General features: G+C 38.6%; 1 protein-coding gene across 8 annotated transcripts; it reads left to right on the forward strand.

The window, feature by feature from the left end:
• The first annotated feature begins 8,430 nt into the window (after positions 1–8,430).
• LOC147565294 (Pentatricopeptide repeat (PPR) superfamily protein) lies at positions 8,431–14,714 on the forward strand. 8 transcript variants are annotated; one of them, XM_086651771.1, is made up of 5 exons: positions 8,431–11,825; positions 11,908–12,051; positions 12,153–12,262; positions 12,402–12,588; positions 13,898–14,714. In XM_086651771.1, exon 1 carries the CDS (start codon positions 8,671–8,673, stop codon positions 11,560–11,562), a length of 2,892 nt encoding a protein of 963 aa, XP_086507897.1. In that variant the 5' UTR covers positions 8,431–8,670; the 3' UTR covers positions 11,563–11,825; positions 11,908–12,051; positions 12,153–12,262; positions 12,402–12,588; positions 13,898–14,714. The 8 variants fall into 8 exon arrangements, with proteins under 8 accessions (XP_086507897.1, XP_086507899.1, XP_086507898.1 ...); XM_086651773.1 differs by having other exon boundaries at positions 8,447–11,825; positions 12,131–12,262; XM_086651772.1 differs by having other exon boundaries at positions 8,478–11,813.
• The last annotated feature ends 163 nt before the right edge of the window (positions 14,715–14,877 follow it).

Raw genomic sequence — 14,877 nt, forward strand, 5'->3', positions numbered from 1 at the left:
CCAAATTTAACTAAGAGCAACTCCAACGTGATGGGGCTGGGGCTCCCAAATTCAAATTTTGGGAGCCCCAGCCCCAGCCCCTCCTTTCCAACCCGGGAGCCCCGGGGCTGGGCTCCCGGTGGGGCTGGGAGCCCCATGCTCCCGGGCTCCCAAATGGGAGCCCGGGCTGGGGGGCTCCCAGCCCCAAATATAGCCGTTGGGGGTCTCCCAACGGCTATTTTGGGGTGGATCCCCTAAAAAGGGGATCCACCCCACCTTATTTTATTTTTTTTTAATTTTTTTAATTTTTTTTTTAAACTAATTTTTTTTTTAATATTCTTATTATTTTAAATACTACTATTTTAAGTATTTTTCTCTAATTTTTATTTTTGTGTTTTTTTTTGTGTTTATCTTTTTGAAATTATCTCTCTCGAATAATATCACATTTTAAATCATAGTCGAAATCTAATAATTTATAGTCGAAATTTAAAATCAAAATTTCGCACACATACTTCGCACACGTATAATATATTGATTTGGGAGCCCCGGTTGGGAGCCCAACGTTGGAATTGAGGAAAGCCCCGGGGCTCCCAAAATTCAAGGGCTCCCAAAATTGGGAGCCCGAGCCCCACGTTGGAGTTGCTCTAAGGTGAGCAGAGAGGTTGACGTTCTGAAGAAACAACCGTAATTTCTGAGGTACAAAAACTCTTTTTACTATTACAAAACAAGACACCACAACTTCTTTCTTCTCTTCTCCCACCTTCGACCACCACCACCATGTCTGACCAACACTTCTGATTTGCGACCACTATTTTCTCTTACTTTCTCTTCATCTCTCTTCCTTATTCTTCTTCATCTCTCACCCCTCCTCTCCTCTCTCTCCAGCGAAGGAGAGAGAAATCTCTTCGTCGGAACTGTCTATATCTGAAAAATCTAGATGAAGGATATATCATTTGATTCTACCGACAATGGGAATTAGAGAGATAGATTTGAACTTATATTTAAGGGTGTGGCCAGTGGCAGATAGTCGACGACATATGACGGTGGAGAATAAAATGAAAACAATATTTATTTTGAGTTAATTCCTATATGGCCCCCTACTTTGTGACCAGCTTCCTTTATGGCCCCATTTTTTTCGTAAATTCAAATATGGCCCCCTATTTTCAAGTAAATGTCATTACTACCCTTCTTAATTCTAAATTTAAAACATTTAAAAAAAGTTATTTCCACCTCACCCCACTCTCTCTCTCTACAACTCACCCCTCTCTCTTTTTCCAACTCACCTCTCTCTCTCTCTCTCTCTCCAACTCACCTTCATCTTCTCTGATTGAAGTCGCCGCCCGGAGATTTTTCCGGCCGGCGACTTCCCAAATTTTTTTTTTTTTTTTTTCTCTCATCTCTCTAAAAATCCGGCGAAGGGGGTTTCCCTTCGCTGGAGCCGTGAACAGACCAGATCTGTTCACGAGCAGACCGATCTGGTCTGTTCACGGCTCCAGCGAAGGGACCGGATTTTTAGAGAGAGAGAGAGATGAGAAAAAAAAAAATTTGGGAAGTCGCCGGATCTCCGGCCGACGACTTCAATCGGAGAAGATGAAGGTGAGTTGGAGAGAGAGAGGGGTGAGTTGGAGAGAGATGTGATGTGGAGAGAGAGAGTTGACATGGAGAGAGATGTGTGGTGGAGAGGAAATGAGGTAAAATTATAATTTTATTTTTATTTTTAATTTTGAAAAAAGATTTAAAGGAAGGGTAGTTAAGACAATTACATCAAAAAAGGGGGCTATATTTGAATTTACGAAAAAAAAGGAGGCCATAAAAGAAGCTGGTCACAAAGTAGGGGGTCATATATTTTTTTTTGTTGAAAGATAAAATATATTAGATAGGAATAAGAGTTCTATTACAATACAACTTACAAAGAAAATAAGGTACTTGTTTCCAAACCTTCGATCTGTTTTTCTTTCTTGCCCATTTTGCCAATTTGTCCGCTGCTTGATTGAATTTCCTGCTTGTATGAGAGAATTTAACTATTTCCAATCTCCTTTTTATTTCTTGGATTCTTTTGATATGTATTAGGGATTGCCATTGAATATTATTCTTTCCTTTCTGAAGATATTTTATAATATTAATGTTGTCACTTTCGATAATGATTTTTTTGTATTCATGAGATTCTGCCCATTGTATTCCTTTGAGGATCGCAATTGCCTCACCTTCCTCTGCGTTTCTGCTTCTTGAGGTGTATGATGCAGCTTCGACCAATTTAGATTCATTGTCATGGACGATAAGACTGATACCTGTGATACTTTGTGTGTCTATAAAAGATGCATCTACATTTATCTTTAAAAAGGACGTTTCAGGGGGGATCCATTTTCCTTGTTCCGTTTTGGTTTTTGTTTCATTCACTATTTGAATTTGTGGGAAAGTCGTAATGATGGTAATAATTGTGTCTAGCGTGTTGATTTCGTGTTGAAAGCAATGGTCACATCTAATTTTCCATATGTTCCACATAATGGTAGCGTAATGAATGTTGTGAATTGTGTAAGCCTTTTGGTCATTTATTTCCCAGGAGAAAATCCAATCTCGAACAGATATAATATTTTCAGAAATTATGTTAAAATAGAACCAAATATTTTTTGCCAGAGGGCAGTGAAGGATAGCATGTTCTATGGATTCTATCTCATTACAATTCGGGCAGATTCTGTTGTTATCAATATATTTTCCTATCCTATCCCTAGGGGTGGGAACCGGGCGGGTATGGGTACCCGCGGGTAACTTAGTCTCGGGTTCGGGCGGGTCGGGTAACTATTCTACTTGACCACTCGGGCACTCGGGTAATTCGGGCGGGTATTTTTTATTTTCTCACTGATCAAAGCCCGCCCACGCCCATGTAGAAGCTCGGGTCTTTCGGGGTCGGGAGGGTCGGGCATCGGGTGATGCTTTAACTTGAGCCTTTCACATATTAGAGATCCATGAAAATGCTACTCACCTCACATCACTTATAAAAGCTTCCAAATAACTTTGCTCATTAGTAAATGAATGATGTGGGACTAAGTATGTGAAGTGTGAACTTCAACTCTTTCCTCTCATCATTTATCAAAGCTTGCTATAGCTTTCTCATTAGTAAATAAGCAATGTGAGACTAAACTATGCGAAGTGTAAATTTTCTATGGACTTAAGAATATAGTCCCACATTGGAGACCACTGATAAAACTTCTTTGAGGTTGTGATAATAAAGTCAACATTCCCCAGCTCCTAAGCTTAAAGATTCACAATGATGCCTACCTGAGTACATATCAGTTGTTGGGCGAAAAATTCATGAATTTTGTATCTTGCAATGGGATTTGTGAAGCCCATTATTATTAATTTTAAGTGATAAAGCTTCGGGCGCCCATCGGGTATAACATGTGGTCTCGGGCTCGGGCGGTTGCGCGGGTAAGCCTCCTCACCCGAGCCCGCCCGTTATATTTCGTCGGGTCGGGCGGGCTATGCCCATCTCGGGCATGGGCGTCCACGGGTAGGTTCGGACTCCGGGCGCCCATAACGGGTGACGGGCTTCCGGGTAGAAATCCCACCCCTACCTATCCCTAACTGGGAGTGCTTTAGTACAAATTTTCCATAAAAACATTTTTACCCTAGGAACAACCGGTAGGGACCAAAGGAAGTTCCAATTAGGGGATTGGGGTTGGGGTGTGTTCATACTGATACATAGGTGTTGGTACATGGATTTGACACTAAATTTTCCTGATTTGGTAAGCATCCATTTCCTTTGATCTTCATTCTCTATAGAGATCGGGATCGCTAGAATAAGATTCTTAGTCTCGTTATCGAATTCATTGTTAAGAATGTTTTCGTTCCAGTTACCTTGGTCAATGAGCTGAGATACCTTAGTTAGGTTAGAATTCTGGTTATAGGGAATGGATGGGAGCGTGGGAATCCAATTATCGGTCCAAATATTTATACTTTTTCCGTTGTGTACTTCCCACATCGTATAATTTCCTATTATATTGAGGTATTTATTAATATTCTTCCAAATCCATGAATGATAGGATTTCGCCGGGCCTGGGTTATCTGTATTATCAAAGTACTTGGCTTTCAAAAGCTGAACCCACATGGCCTCCGGCTCAGATTTAATTCTCCAAGCTAATTTACTCAACATAGCTTGGTTATCCAGCTCTGGGGAGTGGATTCCAAGACCACCCAGGTATTTTGGAAGACATATCGAAGACCAAGATTTGGTACATATGCCTTTGGACTTACCCCACCAGAACGACTTTTGCAAAGTCGTAATGCTCTTGCATATGCCCTTGGGAAGAGCGAAGCATTGCATTTGGTATCGGGGTACGGCCGCCGCTATAGTCGAGATGACTATAGTGCGACCCGCTTGAGAGAGAAAACTGTGATTCCATTTGTCTAATTTTATTTTTATTTTATTAAGAATATCATTAAAAATTTGCTTTTTATTAGCACCAATGAATAATTGTGTTCCTAGATATTTCTCCGACGTGGAGGCGTATTTTACTTTAAGTGAACGCATAATCATACGTTTGAATTTAGGATGAGAATTTTTAGAGTAAAAAATGTTAGATTTTGCGTAGTTGATCATTTGGCCAGACGCGTTGCAAAAGGTATTAAGAATAGTCTTGAGTGTATGGATATTATCTAGAGAGTTACAACCAAAAATAATGCAGTCGTCTGCGAAGAGAAGATGAGAGATGGAGAGATTAGGGTTTTTTGTAGGAAATCCTTTGAAATTATTTCTATCATGTTCCTCTTTAAGCAGACGACTAAGCCCCTCCATTGCTAGTGTGAACAAAAAAGGGGAGAGGGGGTCTCCTTGTCTGATACCTCTAGAGGGGTGGAATATGGGACCAGGACGCCCATTGACTAAAACCGCCATTGAGGAGGTTGTTATGCATTGGGCAATCATATTGATCCAATGAGCCGAATAACCCAATTTAGCCAAGATTTCTGTAAGGAAACTCCATTCTATCCTATCAAAAGCTTTGGACATGTCCAGCTTAAGTCCAAAGTAACCCGTAGCACCTTTCATGGTTTTGAGAGAATGGATGATTTCCTGCCCCATGATAATGTTATCAGAAATTTGTCTACCTGGGACATAAGCCGCCTGGAAAGGGGAGATGATATTATGAAGCGAGTGTTTGAGTCTATTAGCCAATATTTTCGTTATAATCTTATAGGTGGTGTTTAAAAGGCTGATGGGTCTATAGTCGGCTGGTGTTTGGGGGGTTGTGGTTTTCGGGATGAGGCAAATATGAGTATGATTAGTGTCTTGTGGAAGCTCAGCTGTCTCAAAGAATTCTTGCACTAATCTGTAAATATTGGGACTAACAGTTTCCCAATTAGATTGAAAGAAGTAGGGGGGTATCCATCGGGACCCGGGGCCGCTTCTTTTTTAAGGCTACTAATAGCACTATTAATTTCTTCCTGGTCAGGGATTCTATTAAGCTCTATGTTTTGTTCTAGCGTGATGGTTTGATTGAAAAGATTGAGAATGGAGTGGTTATCACTATGGCCCTGAGAAGAACTAATATTGAGTAGATGAGAGGTAAATATAGCTTGGATCTCTTCTAATCCTTCCTGCCACTCACCATTGGTATCTTTTATGGCTATAATTTTGTTAGTCCTATTACGTTGTATGGCTTGAGAGTGAAAAAATTTGGTGTTTCTATCTCCTACTGAGAGGAAGTTGTTTCTAGATTTTTCTTTCCATAAGGATTCTTGTAGCCTATACAAGTCTTCCAGTTGATTATTTATTACGTTGAATTCTTTTTTAGTAGTTATGTTATTAAGCTTTGTGATTAATTCTTTAATGTTATTCTCTATGTTTCCAAAGACCGTTTTGTTCCATTTCGTAAGGTGTCTACTGAGATTTTTAAGGTTAACTTGAATATTCTGATGATTAGTCCATTTGTCCGAAATAAATTTGTGACAATCAGGGTGGGACATCCAGGTACGAATAAATTTAAAGGGTTTGGGTTTGTTGCAGCTTAAGTCTGTGTCTGCTAGGAGAATTGGTAGGTGGTCAGAACCTACAGATTCCAAGTGAAAGATACTAGATAAATGAAATTTTTCAAGCCAGGGGAGGTTTGCTAGGGCTCGATCTAATCTTTCCTGGATAAAGTTTTCTCCAAATTGTCTATTATTCCACGTATAAGGATAACCTTGAAAACCCAAATCTGTTAACTTAAGGTTGTTAATATATGATTGAATTTTGTGAGTGTTAGAATTCGAGATCGCCTTGCCTCCATCTTTATCCTGGACGTCCAGGATAACATTAAGGTCTCCAATGACAACCCAAGGAATCTCATCCTGAACTTTGAGATTATTTAAAATTTTCCATGGTTTAAGTTTGTTTTTATGGTATGGGCTACCGTAAAAACCTGTAATACTATATTCAGGGTTTTTATTGCTATTATAGATTTCCGTGTGAATCATATTATTATCCGAGTATAGGATTTTAAGGTTAAGGTTGTGATTCCAAAACATCGCTAGGCCCCCAGATTTATTGGTCGGCTCAACGAAGAAATGATCATAGTGTTTGTTAATTTTAAAATATTTTTTGATGTTATATGATTTTGTTTTTGTTTCGGCTATGAAGATGATATCCGGGTTGTGCCTGTTAATCAGGCTCATAAGGTGTTTTCGAGTGCTAAAAGTAGAGATTCCTCTAACATTCCAACTAAGGACTTTAGGCCCTAAATTATTGATCATTTTAGACTACCTAGTAGTTGTACTGTTATAATTCTCACCCGGCTCCTGAACTAAGTGAGAAGCTAAAGGCACCTCGTGGGGTCTGCCAGGAGACTAGTGAAAATTGAAGGAAGTCTAGAGGCACCCTCTAGATAGACTAACCCTAATAAAGCCCAAATGTCTAAGGCCTCAATCAAAGTACTTAGGGATGAGGCTTAAGAATTAGAGATTGTGAGGAAATATAGAGGCGCACTCTAGAAAGACTAGCCCTTATCAAGCCCAACTGTCTAAGGCCTCAATCAAAGTACTTATGGTCTCCTACCCTAATAACTGCACTAAGTGAGATGCTAAAGTCACCTCGAGGGGTCTGTCAGGAGACTAGAGAAGATTGTAAGGAATTATAAAGGCACACTCTAGATAGACCAACCCTAATAACGTCCAAAAGTCTAAGGCCTCTATCTGGTCCCCTTCCTTAATTACTGATGAGAATTAAAAGTAATATCTATGTCCTATTAAAGCTAATGGTGGCAAGCTATCTTCTATTTAGAGTTAATGTATGCCTGGGAATCAAAAGGCACCAACAGTAGAGGTTAAGAGAGGATAGCACTAAATCAACTCGTTATTTCATGTATCTCTTCAAGAACTCTAATGTTGTTTCGATCCTGAGTATAACAGACAGGTCAATTAACAAAGGAGAAACTAATAGCTTAGATTTTCGACATAAGCATGAGAAGAAATATAGCTAACCAGATAACATTATATGGTTATAACATTAATATAGCTACTAATTACTTCCTAACATACTAGGATTTTACTCTAAGTATTTCGGGGTTAGAAGTTTACTTTCGAATTAATAAGATGAATCTAATGTGTAGCCTAAAGAAATGAAAACATGCCAAAACAGGAAAATGGAGATGAAGAACTACTAAGCAGGTAAAGGGAATATACTAACCTTAATTAATAGTGGTACTAGATGAGCTTCAGAGTAAGGAGCATGAAGAGCAAAAATAAGGCAAAGCTACTACAAGAGACCTGGCTTCTCCTCAAGTCGATTACTACTAAATCCTCCAAAAGATTAACCGCCACAAAATACACTAAAAGAAGTTGACTTCCAGGGTTTGATATGGAGAAATCCAGAAGTAAACTACCGCTCTACAAATTGTAAACTACTAATACCACCAAAAGATTCATCCCCACTGAGTACACTAAAGGAAGAAGGCTACCAGGATATGATTTGGGGAACTAAAAAATCAAAGTATGTGCTGTGTGAACACAAAGAACTATTAAAAGATGTTGAAGTAAAGTGATTGAATCACATGCAAGATCATAAGAAGTAAGCTAAGGATGGATAAGAGTGAGACTTCCCTGCTCTTTAAGATCCCTGATGGTGTTGGAGTTAATTGTTCATGGCTGCTTGCTTCTAACTTATTAGATTATGTCGTTCTTCTACAAGTGAAAACGAAAATTGATTCCGGATGTTTGAGCTTTTTCCGATCTAGATCATAAATTACCGTGGTTGAAAGAGACCTGATTGTGAGGGATTGATGAAATGGAAGTTTGATGACGATAAATTATGTTTCTATCCTTACTGGTTGTGGGGGATTGAGCTTGATTTGATGAAGTTTGGGGTGAGATTTAGGGTTAGGTTGAAAGAAGAGGGAGGAAAAAATCGCCAGGTGACGTCATCGGGACTCTCTCTCTCCTCAAGTAGGGGGTCATATAGGAATTAACTCATTTATTTTTTTCGCCTAAATTTTCTATCTGGGGAAACTTTTTTGCTTCCCAGTAGGGGAGGGGAGGGCAACTGAGAAGTGTGTGCCTTTTATAGTTTCCCTTTAGTGGAAACCTAATAAGCATTTTTGAGTGAACATTTTATGTTTCCGTCCTTACGGGGAAATAGACTGTAAAAATTTCCTGCTCAAACTTGAAGATTTCATGGCCGACGATTATGATCGGTTCGCCTGAATAAATCAATAATTTGTTGAGATGCTCAGGTACTCTCACTCATCTTCTTCAAATTCTCCTTCTTATCTCATCTTCTCTCAGATTCTCCGTTATCAATCATCCAAATCGACCGGAGGCATTATCAAATGGAAACCTAGACACGAATACAAACTATCTGAATCCGAATTAGTTGATAGACTCTGTCGAATCTTAGTTCTTCAACGATTTAACGCTATCAATAAACTCTACTTCGATTATTCTGATGAAATCCTTGACTCTGTTCTTCGTAAACTGAGGTTTAATCCAAACGCTTGTTTGTCATTTTTTCAATTGGCTTCTAAGCAGCAAAAATTTAGACCTAATGTTAAATCATACTGTAAGATAGTTCATATTTTGTCAAGAGCTCAAATGTATAATGAAGCTAGAAGTTATTTAAATCAACTAGTTGGGATTGGGAATAGTAAAAAGTTGGAATTTTGTTCTTCTGTTTCTTTAGTTTTTGATGAATTAGTTAGGGTTTATAAGGAATTTTCTTTTGCTCCTGTTGTTTTCGATATGCTTTTGAAAGTATATGCAGAGAAAGGGTTGACAGAGAATGCCTTGCTTGTGTTTGATAATATGGGGAAGTGTGGGTGTAAACCTAGTTTGAGATCTTGTAACAGTCTCTTAAGTAAATTAGTTAAGAGAGATAAACACCGTGTAGCTATTCATGTTTATGAGCAGATGATTAGAGGTGGGATACTACCAGATGTTTTTACTTTCACAATTATGGTTAACGCGTATTGTAAGGACTTTAGAGTGGATAAAGCTGTAGATATTGTAAAAGAAATGGAATTTCTAGGTTATGAACCAAATGTAGTGACATATAATACTTTGGTTAATGGATATGTTGGCATTGGTGATATGGAGGCTGCACGAGGAGTGTTAAATTGGATGTCTGAAAGAGAAATTCCATGTAATCTCATTACTTATACGTTGTTTATTAAAGGTTACTGCAGAAAAGGTGAGATGGGCGAAGCAGAGAAGGTATTACTAACTATGAATGAGTACTCATTGGTTGCTGATGAAGTTTCTTATGGTGCTTTGGTTGACGGGTATTGTCGAAGTGGTAAAATGGATGATGCTATTAGGGTTCGAGATGAGATGTTGAGTGCTGGATTAGATGTTAACCTATTTATATGCAATTCTCTCATAAAGGGTTATTGCAAATCTGAACAACTAAATGAAGCTGAGCGTATATTTCTTAATATGAAGTTGTGGAATTTAAAGCCAGACACTTATAGTTACAACACTCTCGTCAACGGATATTGCAGAGAAGGTCATATTAGTAAGGCATTTGAGCTTTCTAGCGAGATGCTTCAGAAAGGAACTCTGCCAACTGTTATCACATACAATACACTTCTGAAAGGTCTATGTCGTGCTGGTGCTCTTGATGATGCTTTGGACTTTTGGCATCTGATGTTGAAGAGAGGAGTCATTCCTAATGAGATAAGCTTCAGCACTTTATTGGATGGTCTTCTTAAGGCTGGGAACTTTGAAAGGGCTCTAAAGTTATGGAAAGACATCCTTGCGAGGGGTTTAACTAAGAGTCAGATTACCTTTAATACGATGATCAACGGGTTATGTAAGTTGGGAAAAACTGTTGAAGCGGAGGAGATATTCCGGAAGATGAAGGAGTTGGGTTGTGCACCTGATGATATAACCTATAGAACTCTTGGTGCTGCATACTGTAAAGTTGGAGATATTGATAAAGCTTTTGAAATTAAGGAGAAAGTGGAAAAGAAAGGATTTCAATCATCTCTTGAAATGTATAATTCTATTATTAGTGGGCTATTTAAATCAAAGAGGCTCGATCAAGTTAATGATATCCTGGTCCAGATGCGTGCACATGGATTAACACCTAATATCGTGACATACGGAGCTCTCATTGCTGGTTGGTGCAAAGAGAAAATGTTAGATAAAGCTTATAGTACTTATATAGAAATGACCAGAAATGGTTTCACACCCAATATAGTTATCTGCAGCACACTTATCAGTAGTCTATATAGGCTTGGAAGGATTGATGAAGCAAATTTGTTGTTGCAGAAGATTGTTGATATCAATCTTTTCTCGGGCATTGAACGTTTAGAGAAATTTACTAACCCTTCTTCAGGAGATCTTGATTTTCAGATAATCGCTGAATCCCTCGATCAAACAGCAACTAAAGATATTCTTCCCAACAACATTCTGTACAATATTGCTATTGCTGGGCTTTGCAAATCAAGGAGGGTAAAGGATGCAAGAAAGCTTTTCTCATCTTTACTGATTAGAGGATTTGTCCCTGATAACTTTACATACTGTACCCTCATCCATGGTCATTCGGCTGAAGGCAACGTGAAAGAAGCCTTTGACATGAGAGATGAGATGTTAAAAAAGCATGTTATTCCAAACATTATCACATATAATGCTCTTATAAATGGGTTGTGCAAGTCTGGAAACCTAGATAGGGCAGTTAACCTCTTTTATAAGCTAAAACTGAAAGAATTGGCTCCTAATGCTACAACATATAATATATTGATTAATGGGTACTGCAAGGCTGGGAATATCATTGATGGACTTAAGTTGAAAGATAAAATGATTCAAGAAGGCATCGCTCCTTCTGTTGTTACATATTCCTCTTTGATTAGTGGTTTGTGCAACCAAGGGGATATAAGTTCGTCAGTGGAAATTTTGAATCAAATGTCTGCGGCAGGTGTAGCCCCTAATATTGTGACATATTCTACATTAGTTCAAGGTCACATAAAGTGTCGGAGGCAGATTTCCCAGCTTTATGACGAGATAAATGCTAAGGGTCTATCTGCTGACATTATTTCTCATACAGATATGGGTCTTCTAGAACCATTATGTGATGGGGGAAATATGAATGCCTATAATATGTCCGAAGCTGTATGTTGATCAATGCTTCGTGAGTTAACAATGTCAGTCAACTTCCACCTGCTACTGAGTTATTCTGTTAAATTGTTGATGGAGCCAGTTGTGCTGCAATGTGTCGTTTATGTCCATTGCTCATCGGAAACGAAGACGACTTGTGTTCATCATCTGGACATTGGATCACTGTACTTGGAGGTTTACCTACTTGCGGCTTTTGGGCCAGCGTTGTCAGGGGCATTGGTGCCACAAGGCTATCCATTGACTATTTTTCTCATGTATGAACTGAGGTATAGTTTGCTTTTCCAGTTGACAGAAGTTCATGCCAGTTTTTCTCAACAGTATTAAGGTTAGTATTTTGCTTTTATCCAGAAAATTATGTCCGGGTTAGCTTTCCTCAGTGCTAGTTATGCTGAAATCATTTCACCAAAAGAATTTGGCATTCTTGTTCTGGTTTCTAATCCAACAACTACACGGCTGCTCTTTCGCACACCAACAATTTTGTCTCTGCCAACTGTGAGTTGCCATTATTTAAAGTTATTTAGTTTCTGGTTATTTGGAGCATATAATTGGAACTATTAGTTGTTCTGAATAGGATTTCTGACCTGAAAAATCAGATGCCTGCGTTGGTTAAAAGTGAACTGCAGCTCGTTCTTGTATATCGTCTTCTAAATATTCAGCATGAAGTCCCCCACAAAATCTCTCTTCTGTCAGCTGTAGTTCAGAGGTAAGCGTTATAAGTTTCTATCGTAAGGAATTAGAATATGGCTCTGCTTTTCATTTATGTATTGTGAATTTATCTCAACTAATAGTTGTTATTTGGAAAATTTTACTCAGATGAGGCCACCATTTTGATTTCATTTTAGGCCTCAAGTGAGATGAAGCACTTCATGTTACTCTAGGGTCACAGGATGCAAGATGAAGGTCACAAAAGGGGTAGGTGGAGGACTGCATTATTATATCGTTCTAGGATGATATTGCTGGTGAATGGTGATGATACTTGCCATGACTCAGGGTGCTGATTAACAATCAGTTTGACTTCTAATAATTTTGGTGAGTTCTTGGACCTTAGATCATCTTAAACTGTGTGTCTTAACTCTTAATTCGTATGCAACTATATGCTTTTTATATTTGTGACATGATAAATACGTATTCAACTATATGCTTTTTAAATTCATGACATGATAAGTTCGTTAGCATGAATAGACTGTGAATTTGATTTTGAAGTGGTATATCTTTTACACACTCTGAAGTGTTAGTTGTTTTTTTTTTTTGTTGAACTACTCTGAAGTGTTAGTTATTAATTTTATTTAGTATCACCCGTTTCTTACGGGTCCTGCGTGGCGGGTTAAGTACGAGATGTGCCTTGAGGGGCTGCATTGTCATTTGTAAGGGGGTGGGGACGTGGGGTTGAAGGGTTTTGGGAACCCAAATCCCAGGCCCGCCACGCTTTGCCTCACCAAATCCTTGACGGGTCACCACAGCATGACATGGCTTGTGCCATGTCGTGTTTACCAGCCTCCCAAACGGGTCGTGCCTATCTGTTTCCGAGTCGACCCGGTCCTTTGGCCACCCCTATATTAAGTGAATAAATAAGCCAAGGGTGTTTGCTTCCAACGGATATTTTTTTCGTATTTGATAGAATCAATTGATTTGTGATGGAATATAACAGTGAAAGGGGTAATTTCAATTACTAACTAAAAAAAATAAAGTCTCTCAACAAAAAAAAAACTAAATTTAATTACATATTATTTCTAGGGGCAAGTTCAACTAACTGAACTTTTTTATGTGTTTCTTATATACTATGGGTGATGACTTTTCTCCTCAACAAAAAAGAAATGGGCGATGGCTTTTATTTATCCTATTATTTTACAAACAAGGACACAACCTGTCCCACTTTATTTTTTCTTACTAAATTTATTGTCGTATTTATTATTTGATAAGTTTATAAGACATCAGATCAGATCTAAATCAAATAATAATCCAGAAAGTAACCCTATACTAAAAAAACACGATTATTCCTTAGACTTCATGATTTATATCAGACAACCAGCTAACAAAGTCTTAACCTTTTGCAATAATGCGTGTATCATCATAATAATATATTAAAACTAAACTTTTCATAAGTTAATATTTTTAGATCTTATCCGAAACAGTATCTTATATCAAGTTGCAAGTAAAAAGTTTTCTCAAATCAAAATCTCCATAAAGAAAACTATATATAACCCTTTCATTTGTACTACTTAATCACACATTTAATTTTTAAGTTTATCAGTGATGAACAAAATGAGGATCTCATTTTCATCATCGTCATTTCTATTACTAGTTTTGTTGTGTTTCATGTTCTTATCTTTCGTATTAGAGGGTGTTTCTGCACGAGTAAAAGGCGATTACATGACGGAGAAGTTGAGCTCAGTCATTTCGGTGAAGGACGTAGCTGAGCAGCTTCAAGGAGGACTAGGAGAACCTAGATGTGGTAAGTCCGATCCCAATTCCTGTTGTTCACCGGGTCGATGTTGCAGTAAGTTCGGTTGGTGTGGAAGTGGGTTCGACTATTGTGGCAAGGGCAACTGCCAGAGTCAATGTCCTTGTCAAAACAATGGGGTCTTGCCCATGGACGATCCCGAGCCCATGCCTAGGATTGTGTCTGAGATTGAGATTGAGGCTGCAGCTGAGATTGAGATGGAGATGGAAACTGAGATTGGAAACTCAACCTCCATCACATTTCAGCAAGAAGATGGTCAAGAACTCATGGCAAGAAATGATTATAGGTGTGGTAGGTTCTTTCCAAATTCTTGTTGCTCGTATGGCCGATGTTGCAGCACTTCAGGTTGGTGTGGAAGCGGGCCCGATTACTGTGGCGCCGGTAGATGCCAGAGTCAATGCTATTGTTCAGGCCCACTCGTAACGAAAACTTACGAATCATCTTCCTCTGCTTAAACTAATTGCAGCTCACAGGTCCAGGCCCGGTTCACTTCTCACCTCTACGGCTCTACTTGTGTTTGGGAAATTCTAATGGCACCTTCCACTTTGGGTTTTATGAGGGGGAATTTTGTTTGACTTTAGCAAAAAAAGAATGGCACCTTCAGAACATCTCTTTTTGTGTTTTACAGTACACTTTTTGTGTACTGAAGCTTGAACAGCGCAAATAAAAATACGAATAAAGTTGTACCGAGCAAGTTAGTTTGTGTTTGATTCTTTTGTATGGTGTTTTTCATCCTATCATTTTATGAGCTTTCTTACATATTGTGATTTACTTTTTTTGTACTCCAAAGGTAATTACATTTGGATGACATTGATACATCAATCCATCCCACACACCAAAACGCGTACTTCATCCAA

Source organism: Eschscholzia californica, unplaced genomic scaffold (assembly GCF_041429995.1).
Source record: "Eschscholzia californica isolate CP2 unplaced genomic scaffold, dmEscCali1.0.p SCAF_1, whole genome shotgun sequence".
In the NCBI taxonomy this organism is placed as follows: domain Eukaryota; kingdom Viridiplantae; phylum Streptophyta; class Magnoliopsida; order Ranunculales; family Papaveraceae; genus Eschscholzia; species Eschscholzia californica.

Coding starts and splice junctions, on each gene's coding strand:
- LOC147565294 (XM_086651771.1), top strand. CDS start 8,671: ATGCTCAGGTACTCTCACTCATCTTCTTCAAATTCTCCTTCTTATCTC.